The sequence below is a fragment of the Porites lutea genome, chromosome 5, assembly GCF_958299795.1.
Source record: "Porites lutea chromosome 5, jaPorLute2.1, whole genome shotgun sequence".
Taxonomy (NCBI): Eukaryota; Metazoa; Cnidaria; class Anthozoa; order Scleractinia; family Poritidae; genus Porites; species Porites lutea.
The window spans coordinates 32,721,675-32,744,748 of NC_133205.1; the positions used below are offsets into that span (position 1 = coordinate 32,721,675).

At 39.8% G+C, this 23,074-nt stretch overlaps 1 protein-coding gene across 2 annotated transcripts; it reads right to left on the reverse strand.

Annotated features, from left to right (window-relative positions):
- Positions 1-793: 793 nt before the first annotated feature.
- Positions 794-21,953, reverse strand: LOC140936975 (uncharacterized). Of its 2 annotated transcripts, none has more exons than XM_073386487.1 (13): positions 21,812-21,953; positions 15,319-15,442; positions 14,227-14,358; positions 13,422-13,632; positions 11,259-11,400; positions 10,028-10,195; positions 8,822-8,999; positions 8,639-8,685; positions 7,109-7,268; positions 6,173-6,253; positions 5,552-5,646; positions 4,257-4,323; positions 794-1,906 (listed from the first exon to the last, which is right to left on the reverse strand). In XM_073386487.1, the coding sequence occupies exons 1-13, from the start codon at positions 21,868-21,870 to the stop codon at positions 1,781-1,783; spliced, it is 1,590 nt and encodes a 529-aa protein (XP_073242588.1). In that variant the 5' UTR covers positions 21,871-21,953; the 3' UTR covers positions 794-1,780. The 2 variants fall into 2 exon arrangements, with proteins under 2 accessions (XP_073242588.1, XP_073242590.1); XM_073386489.1 differs by lacking the exon at positions 21,812-21,953 and adding an exon at positions 16,853-17,014.
- Positions 21,954-23,074: the final 1,121 nt, after the last annotated feature.

The window sequence follows — 23,074 nt, forward strand, 5'->3', positions numbered from 1 at the left end:
TCTGCATAATTATGCGACTTTTGGGAAGCTAAATCCTCGTCAGTTTTCAACAAATTATTTACAAACATGGCAACTTTACAAATTTTAAGGCGTTTTTTCTAGTAGTGTCGATGTATAGTAGCTGACTGGTCTTTTTCAATACATGAAAAAAACAAAAACAAACACAACAACAAGAACCTGGAAAGATCTTTTTAGCCTTGGACTGAGACAAATTGAATTGCGCTCTGCTCATGTGAGGTGAGTGAGGGGTTTGCACTGCTTGACCCAGTAAAGTTAATTATGCTGATTGTGTTTGGATCGGCTGACGCGTTCTTTGCGCCTGGAGAAGGCGCAATGAGCGCCTCGGCTTATCGATCGAAACCCGATCCATAAAACGATCCGCTATCCGATCCATAAAGCGATCCGATATCCGATCCATGGACCGATCCGCTATCCCATCCAACACCCGATCCGATATCCAATTCATCAACCGCACTTAACTGGGTCAAACACCGCACTTCACATGAGTCGAAGTTAACCGAGTGCGGTTCATCTGGAGTATGGTGTTTGATCCCGGTCTTTTAAAAGACACGGCGAAAAAATGCATCCAGATGTTTACGAATCGAAATCACATCAATTTTAACATGTTAATAACACTGAAATGTAAGGAGACACGTCTGTTGTCCTCCCATTATCGACTTAATCCATTTCTTTCTTCATTCGTTTCGTTCATTAGTGGCGATTGAACATATTAAAAATCAACCCAAATGAAAAGAAGAATTTTTTTTCAAAAATGGCTGGAGTTTGTGACTGCTTATATAGACAACATCAGTAAAATGTTTATTAACACTTGATCACTTAAATACGATGTTTCTATGTAGATATGCATAGAAAATAAACTGGAATCGTGCAATGCTGACCCTATATACTCAATACAATGGGACCCCCAAAATTTTAGTTTACAGTTTCGAATTTCAAATGATATAAATATTAAACGAAAAAATAATGAGCTTAAAACAGTGAAGGAGCATATAACAGCACCGGCAGTAAATACAATAGAAGGAACGGATCGGCACAGAAATTGAAGTTTCCTAGTACGTAACTGACCAAACTTAAAAAAAAATGGACGGATATGTACCGTCCAGGGGCCCGTTTCTCGAAAGTCCCAGTAACTTTTCGGGCCCGAAATCAAATATTCACAGCGAAATATAAAGAATAAGAGCGCGGGTACTGGCTAGCAAACTACTCCATTTTGTTTCACTAACTGATAGTTTTATCATGCTAGATGCAAAACTATTGAAACCTCGATCTTTAATGTAAACGGAGACAGCTTACCGGGCCTGTTAATTATCGGGACTTTCGAGAAAAGGGCCCAAGTCCCTTTAAAAAGTTTAACATTTCCACAGTAGAGCGGTCACTGCTTTCAAGATTGGAGCGAGTATAATTGGACAGTTCTAATAGTGCTTATTAAAGCAAAAGAATTAAACAAAAAAAATATACTGTTTCACAAGGCAATGACTAACATTATAAGATGCCAGATGATTTTAGGTAATCCCTGAAAACCTATCGCCACAAAATCCTTTAATGAAAACAAAGCTTTAGCCTTGACGCGTTATAATTCTCCGTTTATCAGTTGGCTTACTGTTAGTAGGAAAATACATTCAGTTGTTCATGGGCCTTATGGACGTGCATCGCGTCTTAGCAAACCAACAGCAGCAGAAAAAGTCTCTGTACTCTTCCATAGTACTATACCACAAAAATTTCTATCGAGCAAGCTTTGGTATTCACACTTGTTCACATGTTAAATCGGGCAGGCTCCCTGAGCATCTGGTTCGTCCACAGGACACTCACTATCCGGTGGTGGACCATCAGCCTCTTCCTCCTCAGTACTTGAACTATCAGGTTGATCGGGCAGCAACAGTTCTTCCTAAGAAGTGGAATTAACCCAGACAATCGAAACCAATACCTTCATTATTTATTGCAAAAAGAAATAGTTACAAATTACTACGGAAAACTGAGCTTCAACCAAACCCTCTTGGCTTGGGGCTAGTTAGCCTCTGTCGCAGACGTTATTTAACCTCGGTTAGTAACGTCTGCGAAGTAGCATCGATATCCTTGTTCTGGGCTCCCAACGGACTCAACGAACTACCGGAAGTGCGTTTCGAATTTCCTTTCATTTTGATTGGCAAATCGACAATGGCTTTTTTATACCAGGCCAATAATTGCGCGTACTCAAATCCTGGTACACAGGTGGGGGCCCAGAACAAAGATTTCGTCGCTGTTTCGCAGACGGACCTAACCAGACTTTAGTTACGTCTGTGGCGCAGGCTAGGGGGTAATGGGTTCATAGGCCGTTTAATAAAGCTCGTAATAAACTGCACTTAACTACAGCGTGCTGACTGATCGTTTGAAAAGAATAATGAGGATATTAGGGCCGGGATCCCGGCCCCCCTCCCCTAGATCCACTTCCGATAGACCTTACACACGATATCAGCCATCCAGGACTGAAGGGATAAACTCAAAGTCAAGTGGATTCACAGGGGGTAAAAAACAGATAAAATCTGCATGCCAATACTAGCCTGCGTAGCTGGCGGTATTGTGTAGTAGTCGAGTGAGATTTGGCGGCGGAGCCGTTGTAATATAGTCGAGTGAGATTTGACGACGGAGCCGTCACGAGCGGCGAAGCCGCGAGAAATACCGCCTGCCAGAGAATCATGATTTTTCGAATGCCGCCCATTTTTGTCACCTTAGCTGATCGCAATTAAATCAGCCAGGCAAAGAGAAACCTGCAATTTGAAACTTCCGATTATTTTCGCGCGAGACGGTTTAAAAATAAGCGTTGACAGGCTAAACACGACTCCTAAGCTCGTGAAAATGTGAAACGTGACCTTGTGAGTTTGCTTGAACAGAAGTTTTTTTATTTTCTCGGCTCTCGCGCGAAGGTTACTAGCACTACACAGTGCATGTATCATTCTAAACTTTGACTGAGTAAATATTTTTTTGCAACACCAGGCTTAACATTAAAAGGTCATGAAGCTGGTTTGTTACATGCATACTGAGTAACCATTTCCGGTGGTTTATTCTTCTGCAGGTGTTCCTGATAGGATTTGATCTCAGATGCAGTTGTGTAGTGTTTTAATTTTCTTTGACCTTTGTTTCTTACGGCTAAATAAAGACAATTTCAGCACTGTGAAGTTTAAAGACGCCATTTCGGCAATTTCGTCATCAATTATGCTCTTTTTAAAGCGGAAATCACAATCACAATCACTTTACATGTACGTCTTTTTCAGTTTAACATCTGCTCCCTAAATTGGGAAATATATGCGAAGGCTCATCTAACATGATTGACATATGTATGGCCCTCGACCAATCCGTTTCCCCGCACACTGGTTTGCGGACTATTCAAAATACCGGGGTTTTCTGGCAGGCGGTATTTCAACAGCCTCGTCCCCACTCCCTTTTTTTGGTCTTTTTTTGGAATACGGCTCCGCCGCCAAAACTTTAATCTCGCACCCACACAATACCGCTAGCTACGCAGGCTATGCCAATACAGGAAATCGAGGTCAATCTTGTTTATGCTTATGTTCATGTTGCCTACAATTCACAAGCTTGATGGTAATGGCAAATTATGGGTGGAAGGGATCATTTTGACGTTTACAGATCCAATAATCACCGTTCATATCTTCGCAGCAAGCATGCAATAGTGGTCCCGTAAAATTTGACAAAACTAGATGCGTTTAAAATTTTGCATGACTATAATTGTGGTTTTATCTAGGGAGAGTACACAAACTTGACCATGATTATTTTTTGGCAGTTGTACCATGTTTGCATACTGAAAACCACGTGACAATGCCAGAAACGTATGATGATCCATTATTCTCTTATTATAACCTCTGGAAGGTACAGAATAAGAAAGAAAAGACCAAAAAATTTCATACCAATGATAATAATTGATTAAAATTGATTAATTGGGAAATACAGTCAACTCTCTCTAAGACGGACACCTTTGGGACCGGCACTAAACAGCTAAGTGTCCGTCTTAGAGAGGTGTCCGTTAAGAGAGAGTCGACTGTGTACGCTAATATTTATCGAGCCGTGATTATTCCCCTTGAAATCCTACAGGCATGGCACGCCTGAGATGTATCAAGTGACAAAGGTGTGAAAATATGTAACTTCTAGCAAACCAAGTCACTTGTAAATCCTGTGATAAGACTATTAAACCAAACCTATCTGCAAAACCTCTTCCATTAAAAGTCGAAAACGGAATAAATTCTCACCTTATCTCGTGTGTATTTAAAGTATTTCAGGCGGATAGGTTCGTCTGGATTTCCGTAACGGACCAGTCTGAAAAGAGATTTGCGCAACAATTGTATATGAATTTTATTATTCTAAAAAGGATTACAATGAACCCTACATAACTGGCGGGATTTTGATCGCAAGTTTTCTTATTTCTTTCTTTCTTTCCTTTTTTTTTCAATCGATTGGATTCGCTTAGGTGTGAGAAACAAATCCGCGAAAAAGAAGAAGTAAGACGATTTGAATTTTTTCCAGCAACTTAGTCACTCGCGAAATCGAACCAACTAGGCAGTCAATTCGAGAATACACCTTTCTCGATAGACAAGCTTTATTTGCGGAATGGATTCAGTCGTTGAGACGGGTCTCCAACCGTAACTAGGCGCCTCGTGCGGGCCTCAGTTTCAGTCTAAATATAATGTCAGATAGGGGCTGGTTGGTAGGTTGGGGGGAGGGAAGGTGGCGGGGAGTTCGGGCCGCTCACTTAGATCGGCAACTGAACTGCTAAATAAATCAGAATAAAGAAAACAGGCACACTTTAAAGGGGGAGACTGGTTAAAATTTGGGGGAAATGATGTTGATTTGGGAAGGATACATATGAGGGTAGAATGGGCCATACACATAAACTAGTTAGTCCTCTAATGGGATCAGAGGCACCTTGTTGTGGTGGTGGACTATCTGGTATTAGTAAAATCCAACTAGTGGTCTATTATCAATGCTGCGTTCTGATTGGTTGAGCTATTACTAGGCTATATGTTATAGCCCCCTAGTAGCGAAAAGCGCGGGCTTTTGACGTTAAAAAAGGATTAAAGTCTAGCTTTAACTAGCTAATTTTTTTTATTCTCGATATTTTTGACCAACTAGTTGGATTTTACTAAAACAATTATTCCTCTCGTCCTCATGGCCTCTGAGTCAACAGCCCTATTGACTCAGAGCCCATTAGGGCTCGAGGAATAATTGTTAAATCGTCTACCAATTAATCACTTCATATTTTAATTTTTAACAACCCCCAACTCCAATATTTTTTATTATTTTTTTAAAATTTTAACCATCTCCCCCCCACCTAATTTCTGTACATTAAAAACATTCGAAAAATCATCCAAAAATTCTCAAACAATTATTGAATTAAGGACTACGACTTAAATAAGTCATTTTTGGATTGAATGAAATCTTGGCTAGATATTTAAGAAAAAGGGTGGAAATCAACAAAAAATATTGCTTTTAACCAGACTCCCCCCTTAAATAACATTTACGCTTTGCAGACAAGGAAAGTTCTTACGATTTATCGGTCCAGTAAGGCTTCTCTTCCAAATTCCAGTCACAAAAGCTGATCAAGTAAAGAGCAAAACACTTAATTATCACATATCCAACGTTCTGAAAAGAAAGGAAGAAATACATATTCATTTAGTAAATTAAAATAAGCAGTGTAAAGATGGCATGTTATTTGCAAACAAATAAACTCTGGCATTGTAGCAAAAATGAAACCTACTCTCATTCTAAAGTTTCTTTTGCCTCAATTCTAACTTATATTACCTGGACTATAATGCATAACAAATGATATCTTAGAAGGAAGTATTTGGCTTTTCTTTGTCACTAACTGGACCTCGATCAAGGGAAAATAATGGCGCAGGTCGCTCAAAAAAGCGGGACGAGAATTTAAGTAGGACCTTGAACAAGGCTGTCTTAAAGGAATTTGACAAGTTACCGTCAATGCTAATCTAAGTCTTTAATCGGATTATATGCAGAGGTTGTAGCCATAGGAACAGCGATTTTCGGAAAAGAAGGCACGGAAGTTTACGAAAAAAAAAAAGGTGTAGAAACTTTTGTTCTGTTATTAGTTAGATCATAGATTAGCGTAGTAATGGTTGCATTAGAAATTAATTAATCCAATATATCTTACCGTCCCAGTGCACTTGTGGTTATCTGCTGATGGTGGGTCAGATAACTCACCGTGGAAGCAGATAAGCTTAGATTTAAGGCCCTGAAAGATACCAATTGAGACTATTAGTATTAGCCCACCGTGTTCTGAGGGTCCTTCTCTAATCAGCAGTCTTATACTCGCTGATGACGCCAGGAGAGAAGAAGTATCTTGATACCGTAAAGTTCCGAAAGTAACGACCCCTCGAAAGTAGCGATAAAATGTCACAGGTGTTAGCAAATCCCAAAAGTAGCGATTCCCCACCGAAAATAACGACCCTCCGAAAGAAGAGACCTCAAAACTTTTTATTTTGCAAAAAAAATAACGGATATGATACATAGTTTACAAAGACTTTTATAAGTTCATTCTTCCGATTATGTGACTGCTTAAGTGTCAAAGCTGCGTAGCACTCGCACAAAGCGAAATTAAATTTGAATTTGTGTTAATTTGTGAGAGCTGAGAAGTGAGACATCCTACATTCAAGTCTTTTGGAACTGCAGTTTCCTGTTAGGAAAGTGAGTTAAAAAAGGAATAAAATGAAATGGCGAGAATTGAATTCACTACTTCTGAACTCTACAAGCGCTCTAACCGGCCAAGCTACAAAGACAATCGAGAACTAGTTGTGAGTATTATGAGTGTGCTGTTTGAATTAAGTGTCACGAATTGAAATAATTATATGAAATGGAACATATATTGAAAGGCAGATAAAGATATGAAAGTAAACATGATTTTCCCAGTAGAATGAATTATCTAAAGCAAGTGTGTAAGAAAGGGGTCCCAGTGTGACACCATCCTTTAGGCCAGCACCACGGACCAAAAGCCACATTATTGTAATCTTCACAAGAATAAAAAGGTGGTGGCCCTGTGGGTAGGAATGCGTCCCTGTATTGAGAAAGTGACCCAAGTCACTCATCCTACCTTTTGCTTGAATCTGGTTGGATCAAACTCATTTACATCCTTGCAGCCAGGAACTTCAAAAACCTTCTTATCTCTGTGAGCTAGATGACAATTGCCTACCAATTTTTGGCCCTTCTGAATCTTAAAAGTTCCAGAACCGGATTTCATGATAAAGTGTCGCCTAAGAAGGAAGAAACAGACACAACTTTTAGAGATGGATAAACAGGGAATTTTTTTGTGACTGTCTTATCTTTATTTATCACATTTGCAACATTCGCAAGCATTTGCCTAAATTTCTAGTTTTCTTTCTTTCTTTCGCGTAATTATGGCATTCGTAAGAAGCAGCTTTGTTTATTAATCTTTCCTTTCATGAAATGTTTTTTGCTGCTTTTTTCTCTTTTGTCCGTTTTGTTTTGCTTGCTTCAGTTTATCCTAAACGTATTTTAGTATGATTTAGCCGCTTATTTATTCATTCTATTTTATTAGTCTTCGGTTAGGGAGGGAGCTCTTATAATAACCCCGAAGGTTTCTATTTGAGCTTCCTTGCCAGAAAAATCCTTTTAATTCTTTTACTTACAATTTACATCTCTTTAATCTTTAAAGTAGCATTTTTGTAATATATTGAATGTCTGTATGCATATGCATTTTTCTTTTTCTGGCAAATAAATAAACTGAAACTGAAACTGATCACGGTTGATCATAGGGACACCACATGACCCACATGACACTGAGCTAACGCTGATTGCCCCTTGCCCTTAAAATCGTTGAGACACATCTTTAACCTTGAATTTCATAATATTTTCATAGTTAGAAGATGTGAAGGCGACAAGAATTGCAACACAGGACAAAGAAATCCTCGAACCAAAAGAACTGGTTCTTTCCGATTTCATGACGAACGGACAATGTACCACCACCATCTTTACATCCACTTTCATGAACTCTCTCTTCAGAGGGTGATCTTACTGTTACACGTATAACGTCAAACTCGCAATACTAAGATGTCTTGGAATTGCCATCGTTTGCGATCGGCCTTAGCACGGATGTAAGGCCAACAACAGGGAAATGTAAACGACAGCGAATTTATTAGCGCCCCGAAGCGAGGTCTTCAGACTCAAAATATGGCCATTCGTGACGTCTATGCATTAAAAAGCACTGTTCACTTCTAATGTACTCATTGGTGACAAACCTTAACTATTACTTTCAGTTTTCTTATCAACCTCGCCCTTTGGGAATGGTGGCGTAACGACAAACGAATTTGTTATCAGGACAAGGTCTTCAGTACGAAAAAATTAAATCCAAAGCCATCCAGGCGTGACATCTACGCATAGCCATCTCATCAGTTGGTAACAAAACTTAACAATTATTTTCAGGTTGCTTATTAGAAAATTATGCTCTTTAAAAGAAGGCGTTTACACTCACAGCACCTCTTGTCTACACCTGCAAAGAGTGCATCTAACTCCGCGTGGAAAATTTGAGGAGAAATTGCCGGTCGACATTTTACCAATTTTGATTAAAATGCTCAACACTACGCTTTGGTGTCAAGACACTTACCTGGCAATTCCAAAATATAACGCAACTGGAGGATACATCCTAAGAATCTACAACAAAAATGAACGACAGTCTCAACTACAACAGAACGGTCTCTAAAAAGCAAAAACATGAACAAAATGAAAGTGTTATCCTATGAGCAAACAAAGGTAACCCACAGATGCAAGGCGGTCAAAATAATTATACCTCGCAAACCAAGTTGTCTAGTTTTCTCATCTTGTGAAGTGTCTTCAGATTCAGCCCGATCGTTCCCAGGCATTCTCTTATCTCCATTTTTAACTCCTTTCGTTCCTCGTTTGTCATGATTGACAGACGAGCGGCCAATGATCGCATAGCTGCACCTGTGCCGGGAGCGGCGTTGAAACTGAAAAGAAATGTATATCAAAGTTAGTTCGGATAAATCGTGTCATTTATAGTATGCCAAGCAGTGGCGGATTCAGACCTAAGATAAGTTGGGGTGCGGTCTAAAAAAGATTTTTTTTCGGCCCTTCGGGCCTCAATTTGGTCTAAGATAAGGGGGGAGGGGGGGGGGGACTGGGCCCCGTAGGCCCCTCCCTCGAATCCGCCACTGCCAAGTCCTCTGAATATTGGTTATCAAATTAGTTGAAATTGAGTTCGGGTCGGGCTTTCTTAGGCTTTTTTTTACACTACACCGGATAACTTTTGCGGAGAGTACGAAAACCACACCGGGTAGGGCTTCTGTTCAGGCATAAGAGGGGTGATACGGGGGCGATTTCTGTAACGGAGCGAAGACGCGCCACACCGATCTTTAAGGTGGAGAGTCACGTATCGGATAGGTGTTCATACAATACCGGAGAGCTTTAAGTGCCGACACGAAAAGCTATCCATCATATTGAAAACAAAGCTTTAGGCCTAGGCCAAACGTCGAACTTTTCATGAGACGAACCAAACTCTAATTTGGGTCAACCTAAGTTAAGTTAAGATTGTCTGTTGGGTCCCAGCACACGTCGAACTTATCAGACGAATAGCGTGTTGGACGATGCAAACTCATTCAGACGAACTTGAATGAGCCAAACGTCGAACTCAGTTTTCATGAAATTAACTCACTAAGTTTGGTTTGTCTCATGAAAAGTTCGACGTTTGGCCTAGGCCTTGAAATTCGAGAAATCGGCAAAAGGTGACGGATTTACTCATCTCTTCTGAAACATTTTTTTAACATTTGAGAGGATATGAATAAATGCTTTTCCTGTCAATGACTTTTGTCAAGTACGTAAAAACATTGAAAAGTAGCAAAAGAGAACATTTTATGCCTAAGAAGGAGAAAACTTACTAGTTGATTCCCCGTTTTATCCGCAGATTTTAATCATTTCCTTATTTTGCAAGAAGTCGTTATATTAAACCTAACAGAAAAGAATCTGCATCTATTCTTACTTCAGCATCCACAAGATTTCCAACACTGCTTCGTCTTCTGTCAGACCAGCTTTGTCAGCCTCCTTTAGGACTGGGTTTATGTCAGGAGCATTTGCAATTGCTTCTTTCAAGTGGTTAAATGCATGTAATGCTTTCTTATACTTCCCAGTTGGTCTCCCAAAGCACGTCCTGTGTAATAATAAACAGTCAAGACTTGTAATGTAATGTCGCGAATAGGGTCTGTCGGATTATCCCGGCATACTTTTCAGCATGACACTACATCTGGAGCATCAGGCATAATGCTGGCATAATAATAAATATTTTTGAACAATAATGCTGTTGTTTCTGGAAACTGTGATTTTGATTTCCTAAACTCGTACCCAGTGCATTTTGGTATAATCGAAGGCCTGGTTACCTCTTAATGCCAGGCTTTCAAGCTTGTATATAGTTCGTGGATTTGCATCATGGCAGAATCAGATAATTCAGATTCTGCTGCTGGTGATCAGCCAGGGACTGCTTCTTCACTTGCAAATCAGTCAAATGAACAATTAATGTCTAACATTTCATTCAAAATGAAAGACTAGGAATGTTTATCAATAGCTACGGGCCTATGGGGGGTGTGGTGTAAGTGTCATAATTTGAGCATTATACCTCCACCCGAGCATAAGTTTGAGCATAATACTCTTGGTTTCACGGGTGACGCCCGAAAGCATAATACGCTATTTTACGAGCATAATCCGACAGACCCTAGTTCGCGGACAAGAGGACAGCAGTGCGTGTCGTGTCCTCTTTACATTATATAGAGCTTTTTCACTTGACGCCCATCCGTTATGTTGGTTTCCACCCAAAACAATAATTTGGCTGCCATGTTAGTGTCCTGTGGGAGTTAAACTCTTTTCTTATGACGTCGCTTGCTGCCTCTCGCGGTCCACTTACGGGATTGCCTAGTGTAGTGATATCAGAGGTGGAGGCCGATTATACAACTGGGAAACTTGTCCTCCTCTTTTCGAACCATGGTGTGGGTTTTTTACGTCCCCTTCTTCGTTACTGATGAAGAAAGAATGAAAGAGACAAGGCCAACAGTGTCACGTCACTGCCCAAAGGCACGATCATATGAACTCAGACAAGACCTTTTAACGCAGCGAGCATGATCTTACTAACTTTATTGAACTAGAAATAGATAGCTTTCTATAGGAAAAATATTGTTCTTCTAATATTTCACAAAATAAAGTGCCAATCAAGGTAAACTCACTTTTCCTCCTTGAGAACTTCAAATCTCCACTGCAGAAAGCTGTGTCCACTCAGTCTTATGCCCAGCATGGTCTCACTCAGCACATCCATGGAGAGATGCAAAATTCTTTCTTCCCATTCCTCCTGACTTGGGCTTCCCATGCCTAAGACAGAGGTTATGGGAATGAATGAAGCTTTATTTAATCTCGTGATTGATGAGGTTGTTTAGACCTCTAGCAATAATAAAATAAGCTAATAAGCCGGGAAAAACAAAAACAAAAACAAAAACAAATAAATAAAATTGACGATGAGTAAAAGGGAAAAGAAAAACTTACTCACAATATAAAACCTAAATTACGCAATAAAGCGATTAATTTTCAATTAAAATTCTAATTACATGATAGATATAGCTGTTATTGAGAATGGCGGCAGCGCCACGGCTTTGGAACAGTCTTCCCGTAAGCATTAGATCTGCTTGCACCAGAAGTGATTTTAAACAGAAACTTAAGACATTTTATTCAGCAAGGCATTTTGTTAGAACAATTAGTTTATATTTAGATTTTGATATAGTTTTTCTGCAAACTACTTTTCTTATAGCCGATTGTAAATAGTATAGTTTTCGTCTTTGCTTCCTTAGTGATTGTAAATAGGTTCTTATTTGTGTATTTATTGAAATGTCTGTAATACGCATTTGATTAGTTTTATAGAAAACGCGCAACATAAATATTAAATATCATCATATTATTAATTATCTAGAACCAGTCTTCTGACGAACTACTTTTATAAAAGCTAACAAGTTTAGGGATCTTAAGGTATCAGAAATCTTGTTCTAAGTGATAGTATTTTACTGAGTATTTGCCATAACGAGTCATATTAGGTTTCGATACTTGAAGCTTGTTAACCCCTCTCAGATTTTTGATGTTGTCTCTTAACCTGAAAAGGTCTCTCAGATATTCAGGTGGATAATTGTTTATTACTTTAAACACAATAATTGACAAATTCTGGATACGTCGATCCATATGGCTGTAACCAATACGACCATGAAACAAACTGCTATTTTGAAAAGACTCATCACTGTATTGATAACGCAGTGCTCGTTCATGCAACCTTTCCAGTTTTTTGCTATCAGACTTCAAACAGTGATGCCATACCGAGGAACAGTAATGAAAATGAGACATTAATTATAAAGGCAGAGTTTGGTCCGAAACTATAATATAATCTTTATTAATCTACAAAGAACATCTATTAACTGCTTCCTATTTGCTCATTTTGGTAATGTGTTTTCCAAAATTCAGGTAATCATCCAATGTTAGCCCAAACAGATGAACTGTAGGGCTGACAACAGTTTTATAGCCAAGTAACAAGATAGAAGCAAATGTGGCCTCTATTTGCTTCTCAAGGGTAATAGAAGAGGTGACTCTCATACTAACATATCAGTGATCAGGATGTCAAAATGTATGAATACTTGCAGGACAAACTCGTATGTCTTCTCCGGAGAAGCCCGTGTCATTGTAAATGATCATTGAATGATCATTTAAGTCTTCCTAGCCAAGTATTCACTGAGCTAAAATGCTAACACGGCATCGCTTTGAACATCATAAGACGATACATTCTGCTCTAATTCAACATTTAATCCCTAACAGCATACCAGATGCTTGTCACACACGCGACCGTACTGTTTACACGAAAAACTCAATCCTACGAGTCTCCCGTAGCTGGGAATTGGAGCGTCCAATCCAATAATCTGAGGCTCTTAAGTTCAATTTCCTTTGGGCTGAGTAGGAGTTTTTTCCAGGTAGCCAGCACCAATAGTAATGAGTAATGACCTTTTTCTCTTTTGCAATGTTATCACCATTTTCTAACTTTGGAAATGTCATTTGGTCAGCCTGTGCCAGGCTTTCAGATAGTAGAGAACGGAGGTCGCGATACCGGCAGCGAAAAAATAAGACACGCCTGATCGGCTGGAGAAGGGGGCGGTGGTAGGAAAAAAAAACAATCCCCGCGCGCTTTGATTCTCACATCAAGTATTTTTTCTTGGAACCTGGAACAGCCAATCATTTGGTAAGAAAAGCTCATCGGGACCATGAGCTATTGAGCAGTCAAAGTTTGAGTAACGTTTGTGTTTCTTAGTTAATCTGTTATTTTTGAATAGTCGGAAAGGCAAATGTCGAGCCAACACGCTTACCTTCCTTAAAATTCCATTTGATGAGATGTTCTGGCATGATGTCCATAATATTGGGGATCAGTCTACCCATCCTGAGCATATTCTGGGATACAGCGATCAAGAACGACTTCAACTGTTTATGTCGGTCACCATTTTCAAACATGGAAGGCACATGATCTCCTAACAGGCTTTGATTGAATCGAAAATTTCCAAATCCCGTCTCTTTCTCCACCTGTAAAGAATAAGGACACATGGGAATCAGGTATTTGAAAAAAAAGTTAGCAGCTTTACTATTGGCCATTTTCGATTTGTCCAGTCCTAATATTCTTGACTAAGGCCTCCGTATCACAGGAGGTTTGACTGTAGCTTCTTCAGTTACCAAGTCTGTGCCCTATTTTTCAACTTTCAAGGGATTCGCACTCTAAAATCAAAAGACAGAAGGGAACTGACGCGCACTAAAACTGGTTGTAGTACATTGCATTGCTATGGTGAGATCACTCGCCTCCCACCAATGTTGCCAGGGCTCAAATCTTGGCGGTCAATATCATTTGTGGGTTGGTTTGATGTTGGCTTTCTCCTCTGTTTCGAGAGGTTTTTCCCCGAGTGCTCTGGTTTTTTCCTCTTCTCAAACACCAACACTGTCAGTCCAATTCCGGCGACCTGGAACTCACGGACATGTTCAAGTGCTGCTAAGTGCTTCTGCTTCGGGGGCAAACAAATTAGAATTTTTTTCCCCATAGAATGCTCTGGAAATGACACGAGGCCAGAAAAGTACGGATTATAAATCTTTTGCACAGAAGAGGAGCACGACATTCTGGCTACTCACCAATCTTGGGTCGAAGAAGCATTCCATTCCTTCATAATCCGCTATGGCGATAAATGGTGCACCAAAAAAACTGCACTTGAAGACGGAACTTCCGAGGGATTCCATTCGCTTTTGAAAAAAATGATGGCCTTTCTGTGGACAGAAAAAAAAAGAAAACTTTGTCACTGAACAATAACTGCTTCTCATTGGATCATTCTGACAACTACACAGAGAGAAATCATAAGGAGAAGATTTAGCCTGCATCGCAGAGTTTAGTTCAGTTTCGTCTGTGGCGCAAGGTAGAAAAAAATATGAGCAATATCAACTATCTGGATGCATATACACGTATCTTCTGTGGGCCAAGCAAAAAAAAAAAAAACGCTTACAGCAAATAGAAATTCATTTTTTTTAATTGGTTGGGAAAGAAGAGAGTGGTTAGCTTATGGACCTAATACTCTCTCATTTGATTAAAATGTTGTTTTCCCGTCCCAGAAGGGGTATTCTTATTTTTCTGCAGATTTTAGGCTGAATTTATTCTCGTGTTATTCTCAAGTTACAGCTTATGGCATTTCCGTTTCAGAATGTATTACTGTCAATTGCAAGCGTTGGTGTCTAGACGCGCGGTGTCTAGATCTGCTTTGGCGTTTAGAGAAGGGAATAATTTTATTTCCTGATTAAGTCTAGTGTAAACAAATATAATTGTATTCATGACTCGAAAAAAACTTGAATTTCAGCTTGTCCTTTGGGCAAGTAGCCCTGACATTTTGCTAGCCCAGGGCCACTTCTTGCTTTTCTAAGTTAATGATTTATTTGGAGGATCACCTGCTTGGACCCTCGCCCATTGGGCGAGTAAGCTTTAAAAGTTAATTGCCCAGCAAGAAAATCTTCTTGTCCCGGAATACCAGATGAAACTTTTTTCGAGCCCTGCAGTGACTATTGTGTTCACAGGTTTTTTAAAACAAAACTTATGTCCTTTTCAAAAACTTCTTCTCTGGTTTATTCTTATAACATTCTTATAGTTTCGCAAATTCCAGCCTCGACATTTTTATAAAATATCTTCTTACAAAAAAAGGGTATCTTTCTTTATATGAAGACCACTCCATTGCAACTTACCGTGACCAACTCAATGATTTGGGGTACTCTACCACTAAAGGTTCCTGGAATAGGTATCGGCACTGTTTCGCCATCTTGATTGGCTGCTTGGCTTTCCCTTCGATGGACGTGCAGAACACGCTGGCTAGAAATGAAGCACAATGAATAGTACTGTCATGGTTAGCTGCTACAGATGTCTACAACACAGCCACAAACAATTATCATCATCACCGGCTGCCACTGTCACCGTCACTGTCGCCTCTTTTACATCAACATAGCAACAAAGTGCAAGAAAACAAAAATTGGCTTTAGGTATCGGTAAGCAAGGCGACTCAGCAATTTTCTTTGTGTACATTGTGCTAATAGGTCAACAAACAGATTGGTGTTTTCTTTGCAGTGAATAAAATGTCGTCAAGCATACAAGTAAAGAAAGTCATTTATATAATCTCTCGAAAGGCCAGTTGTGTGGCTGAGCCTATTAAAGAACAGCCCAGTTCGACGAGGAATCGATGAATGAGTTAGCACGAAAAGCTCAACAAACGTTTCGAACATTTTTTGACCTATGTCGATAAATTAGTGTTCAATCAAGACCGTCTGGCCCAGTCCAAAGGTTATCTATTTTATTGGGATGTGAAGATAAACTTATCCATTCAACCGGTAATTGTATTTAAAATTGACTTGCGGCAAAAAGGCACAATCATAGAAAGGCTTCTGTGACATAAAGAGCTAGAGTGACGGAAACATGACAATGTTAACAATCACAACAACGGGACGTAATATATAGCAACGATTAGTCGAACCGTTATTTAAAATTCTAATTGGTTAGACCTCATAATACGCACAACCCGGCTTTCCGTTGTGGGGAAGAAAGCGTTAAATCGTTGTTCGGAAAGTTACGCGACGTTTTGTCCAAGAATGCACAAAACTTAAGGCAATCTATTGAACCACTTAACTAGGCTAAATTCCTTTCATAATTCAATACATGCAAGTTTAATACTGAAATGAAAACGGCTTTGTATGTTACTCAACGTTTAAAAGAGCAAATATTTTGGAATTTTACCACACAGTCTTCAGACTCACGTACTCAACGGACGGAATCCCCTAATCAGTCAACTGACCTTTGATATACTTTTTGTAAAGTCTAAAAGACACAAAACCTACAATATCAATTTCGGTGACATAAACTGATCCCTGCTTTGCGGAGCTCTTTATGATGCGCCCAGCTATTTTATTCATGCCGGTTAAGGTCATGTATAAATTTGCTACACCCTAAGATTTCAAAGAACTCCCGGTGAAGTTGTTTTTGAACAAAATACAGTTGAATTAGCTCCAAGGCAAGCGTTGAATGTAACGCCTGATAACTAGTAAAAGCAGTGCGTAATAGACGGAAGGTTTCGATCAAAATTGCTTGTAGCCAAAACTAAAGATGAATGTTCGACATCTTCAAGCAAAGTAACTGCAAACGAACGAGTCTATAACGATGTTCGTGAAACGTGTGGTGGAATGAAAAGTCTTGGGAACTAGGAGAGAGTCACGCGAGCCAATGTTCACTTACCTAGAGAGCCCTCTTTTTAACCACCTCCCCTCATTCGGGGAAGGGCTTACTTTTCCTCGTGACTTCTCCAATCTGGCTGATGACTACAACACTACTACTCTACGGTGTTGTTGTTGAATCGCGATAAGTAACATAATAACACTGCTGGAGTAAATTTATTCACGACAGCGGTCAAGTCGTCAAGCGAAAACGTAATTGAAATGACGTCATAAGTGGGCGGGATACTCGCGTAAGTTGGGCGGAAACCATGTGGTAAATTTGCATTGCTTATATTAGCTGATGGGATTCTGGATTAGCACAGTAAGAGAGGTTATCTACAGCTAACATTCAGGTAAAATTAGGTAGTTTTCAGGTTTTAAAAAATATAAAAAAAGGCTTAATCGTTACACACAATAATACTGATTCCAGCCGCCTTTCCCGTTTGTAGTCAGCGCTTGTAAAGGTCTTCCAGAATTATTTCATCTAAAAGATCTCCGGGAGCCTCTCAAAAGCATTCAAAACACAGCGGAGGTAGCTACGAGGTTTCAGCGCATAACTCGACAGTAGACACAGTACAACCACACAAAATTTAGTGGAAATTAACATTTTCAGTTCAGTCCAAATTAAGGAGATACATAAGTAGGCTCTGGTCAGTGAAATTATTCGACCGTTAAATTTATTTACAATTCACTACACCAATTGTTCACAATGTTATATCTGTTGATCAAATAGTTGGTTGAAAGCAGAAGGCTTCAGTTTCAAAATAGAGTTAGTTTGGTAAGGGTTGTCAGTTTTAACTGGGTCAACATGTCGCATATAAAGCACGTTTCCATCTTATGTTTGTACCGCGTGATCTCTGACATTTCGTACTCTTCCTATAGCGACTCCACCTCTGTACTTCGGATTTGGGCAATAATGGCCAATGAACAAGAAATAAGACGTGACCGTTGTTGAAAAAGAGGTCATTTCCAGCGACTGACCGATTCTAGTTTTAAATTGAACCCTGAAGGTGATTTTATAATGTAAGGATAAAATGTATGTAATAAACCAAGATTTTAAAAGGCCACCTTTCTTTCTTCTTTCTTAGGCCATCTTCAACTTTTTGTTCTTTCTTAAAATCCCAAGTGTTAAAGACATATCCTCTTTAAATATTGGCTTAATGGATGTATTTTCCTCTTCAAAGGAAATGGCCCTTCTTTTGTTGTTATCGCTTTACCTTTAGAAGGCAACTGTAGCGTAACGAACAGACCTGGGGCCCGTTTCTCGAAACTCCCGGTAATTGCCGGCCCGCGACAGCTGTCTTGTTTCCATTTAAGACTGAGTTCGAAGTGCTATAATGATTTCAATAGTTTTGTAGATAATATGTTACCCCAACCGTTTTACAAAACAAAATAACTGTTTTTATTTATTTTTAAGCGAGTACCCGCGCTTCTATCCTTCAGATTTTGATTTTAATATTTGGCATCGGTCTCGTTTCACGAAAGTCCCGATAAAAATTATAGGGCCAGGAAAGCTGTTGTTGTTTTCACTCAAGATCGAGGTTTCAATGGTTTTGCCCATAGCATGATAAAACTACCTAGATATCCCGGAACAGCTGAATGGACTGGTTTGTTGGCCAGGACCCGCACTTTAATTCTTAGATTTTTATTTGAATATTTGATTTTGGCCCCGAAAAGTTATCAGAAGTTTCGAGAAACAGGCCGGCCCCTACAGGCCGTCCACGTTGCAGAGTTTTAACCGGAAGTGTCCGTATCACTTGTCCGGGGTTCTGATCAATTTCGGATAGTGCGAAAGGCAATCAGTGCTCAACAAGGAAATAATATAATGCTAAAACACTGTCTCCATTAGAAAAGCGGCTTAACAGCAATCATGTTTTACTATTGGAAAATTTTCCTCATGGAAGCAAGAATGTTTCTGTTACTTCACGATAACATTTTCCCACGTCCAGAAAACTTTATTTGGGGCCATATTCTTAGGGCGCTTTCCATTTGTCATAACTAACCGGCCTGACCATTCCTGTCATACTGAGAATTTCATTTTTAATCAAAACTATCCAGCCAGATCAGTCAAATCCTTAATAGTATTACACGAAGGAGATGGTGTTTCAACAAAAACTCTTGGAAAAAAAAGCGCATTTTTCACTGTCAAAATGACTGGTCCGGCGATGGTCCGGCCGGCCAGTTTTAACTTTTGGAAAGCGCCCTTAGTTTCTTGCCAGGTACTCTTGTGTACTTAACTGGGACACATGTGCCTGTGCAAAATGTTTCTAAGATAGAGTCATCATCATCATCATTATCAATTGAAATTGCGCCGTTCAAAACTTTGCTTGTCGAATCGTCAGCGGTGCGAAAATTATAATCATGTAACACCCCTCTTAAAAAGTCTGTCTTGGTTGCGTGTTAAGGACCAACTGTACTATCGCCAAGCTATTATGGCCTTCACATGCATGACCAGTCACGTCGCCGAATATCGTAGTAGAATGACGACGGCTATCTCGTTTCCCCGCCAAAACGACGCTGGTTCACGAGCGCGCACTACTCAGCTCCCGTTCTCGTAGTCCTTCTCGTTTTGGGCTCTAAAGCGATCTCTCAACAGTGTCACTGTTCAACCCTGCCTTTCTACCGCTCATGAAAGGAACTGATCATCTGGAAGCAAACGGCAATTCACATTTGAGGAAGCTCTGAAGGAGGCTCACGCATGACGAAAATATAGGAATGTTTCAAAATAGAATTTTAGCTCAATCCCTACGGAGCCGCATTGCAAGACGGAATTTGAGTGAGTGCGAAGAGGAAGTAAAAGTAAATCACCGTGGTTATAGAGTGGCAATAATTACACTGCAACGCTGATATAAAACAGCAGTAAGAGAACACGAAAGGACTCGTCTTAATTATTTTCTCTTGACTGTGAAAAGGAGAGTAGGTTTAGGAAGCAATGTTACAGTTTATACTTGAGAGCTACAGAAGGAAAAATGATGCGGCCTTAAATGTATTCTTGGACGTATGAAAATGTTAAATCAAGTAAAAAAAACATCTTTGTTTGGTTTTCGTGTCCAATTTTGCTTCCGAGACAAAATGTTTTCAAGTTTAGCCACATTGGAATAAAACATCTTTTCACACCGAGGGAAGGGGAACGCCGCTTAATAAATCTGTTTTATAAAGAAGACTTAAATTTGCGAGAGAAACAGCCCTTTGATTGGTAATCTTCTCAATACCATAAACAGACGAAATCGAAGGCAAAAGCATATTACTAATAAATTAGTAGAAGGCAAATACCAAAAAAATATGTCTCACATTTTCAGAGGATCAGGCTCTTCCCTAGCCTACGCGCGTGGGCATAGAAAGCGTACCCTAAGCGATGATGACTCACAATAATCATGGAAATCAGCTTTACCTTCTCAACGCAATATCAAACAACTTCCCAAGACTCAAGTGTTTTGCCGACTTCCGAGTCGTATGCTGTACGTGCACGTGAGTACATTAAAAGTAAGACTATTAGGGATTTAATTCAATATATAGCTGCCTAAACAGCGCTCTGTATAAAGTTTGTTAGGGGACATCCTTCCTATCACAACCGCAAGTTTCCTTTAAATGTTTTCGTTTGAAGTCGAGAGGGAAAAACAAACCTGATATCGGCTCTATTTTCGTTGTGCTTCAGTGGTATTAAAACAAAATTCCGGCGGGCTAAAATTAGGCCTGATCTCAGGTTGAGAAAAACAGAGCGATTTTTCCTTGCACGTTTTTATTTACGAAACTGGATGTTATGAAGGGAAAAAAAGAAGGAGTGAAATAAGAAATCCTGGTGTTTGCTCGTTTATGTAGTAAATGACTAATGTAAAGTCGTAAAATCTTCAAGAGCCGACGTCTCCAGCGACACAGGCAGCTTAGACTTGCTGTATTTACATCAGGATTTATAGATCAGAAAAAGGATCGGAGATGGAGGGTCCACTATATTTGACTGAAGAAAGTAAAAAAAAAAAAAAATAGAATAGTTCCAAATGAATCGTACCCTGGGTGCCAGAGACTTTTCAAGTCTTAAAAAGTCTTCCGCCGAAGGTCGAAGACTTGTCGGCCTGCGGCCGACGAAGCTCCTCGTCACACGCGAGAAAAAATCTCTGGTACCTAGGGTAAATGAATCGTCTTTTAATCATTATATCATTGTCTATTAATTTGTACTGGTTAAATCCCCCTGTCATGTTTCTTATCGACTTCGACGCTTGGCGGCCGATTTTAATATGGGCTGGTTTTATCGATTTATAAATCTTGATGTATTATTACAGGAATTGACATAGCACGTCTGGGCTACCTGTGCCAGCACCAACATTTCGGGCTTAGCACTCGAAACATCTCGCTTACTGGCAAATTTACTCTACAAACTTAGATGATAAAACTAAATTTCTGTTGTAAGTTAAGATAAACCTGCTAGTATACTTACGGCAGCCTGCATGATAAGCATAAAAGAAAAGTATTATAAAAATACAAAAACAAAAACAACATAACCATAGAAATATTGTCGTGGCCGTAACGCACAGAGTTATATAAACGTAAAACGACGCAAGGTGTCAGATAATCATCGAACGACAATTATTGAAAACACTTTTGAAGAATAATTCACAAAGTCATTTCGCTTAGAAATCAAATCGAACTCGGTGGTTTGGTAAATTGTTCGTCTGAAACAGTGAGTTGATCCAGCTTTGTATTTTCAAAACAAAAGGATTTTGTTTGCGGTTCAACTGGTCCACGTATATTTTGGAGTAGAATTTGGGGAGGCTCTATACTGTAGAGTTAGAAAGGCGAGAAAGTATTCATTGATTGAGCACACCATCTCTCCTGGCCACCGCACTGGCCTGCTGGCATCGATGCTGATAAACTGGGCCCGCGTTAGCTGGACTTCTACCGGTGCGTTTTGTAACTAGATGATGAAATTTGGACTATTCTAAGCGCTGAGCTGAAGTTAATCCGGAGCAATTCTAAACTAACTCACCTCGCTGAGGCAAAAGCTGGCTTTTTGTTGTCTGCCATGGATGGCGCTACCGAAGTCATACTTGTGTTCAGCCCATCAAGGACAACTTCTTTAGATCGGACGGGTCAGCCATACTTAAACCGGCCGTCTCAGCAATAGGCTACAAAGGAGTTATTTCTAGTACTGCAGGTCCCAGGAGAACCCTTGTTCCTAATAAATTAGCTGGTTCATCATTATATTTCCATTTTTAATTTCGAATATGACTTACATTATTTGATTTGTTAATTTTAAGCTACTGAAAAAAAATTTATCTTCAGCAAATTAAGAATTTTTTTAGAAAAAACATAAAAGGAAAGAAAGGAAGTTTGGTGATTATTGGTTAAGAAAGCTATGCTCCGGGATTTTATACTGTTGGATGTCGGGTGTAGCTGCAATCTGGGTATTAGCTTACTCGATCTGGCATTTGCGCTTCAGTTAATCTTCCTCGTCGCTGTTAGTTTCACGTGAAATATACTATGACAAGCTCTACATTCCATTTTAAGCAGCTCTGCCACTGGTTATTTCTGACTCATTTCTGACCGGCTCAATTTTTAAAACAGAATAGCTGTGTACACTTATTAGAACGCAATCATTTCGAACATATTGCTAGCAATCCTCTAGATGAAGTGTCGAGACAAATAGTTTTAAAGAACGGCTGACCGCCGAGTCCATCGGGCAACCTTTGTCAAATTTCTAACAATATGGCTATGTATTCAGAAGCTCTGTAGTTGTTAACAGTTCTGGGTCACTTACCTCTCTGTAGAGAGCGTTGCTGGGTCATCAGTTTGATTCATGTCTGCGTAAATGTCGCCATGTTTTGCATACGATTACAATGACTTAGTGAATGGATAACCGTGGTGTGACAAATTGGACACGCTTGATAGAGCTTTAGGCATCCACACAGTTAATGGTTAATAGCCTGGCGGCGATGAGCGACGAGAAACGTCTGCCATTCGCACACTACACGGTTGGTCTTTGGGGTGCTTAGCTCGGGAGCAGGCTTCGCATTTGGGTCGGGGCGGGAGGGGGGGTCGAAGGAAAAAAATCGGTAGTCTGGGGAGGGGAAAGGGTGGTGGAGCCTGGAGCCATGCCTTTGATGCCAGCGTGAGCCTATTATGTCGCTTTTGTGAGGATATTTGAATTCGAGATGTAGTAAGAGTGCAAGCAAAGAGATCTACTTGACTTCGATCGCCAAATGGAGTAACACTAGCCTGTTCCAGGCTTTCAGATCGTGGGGACAGCGCA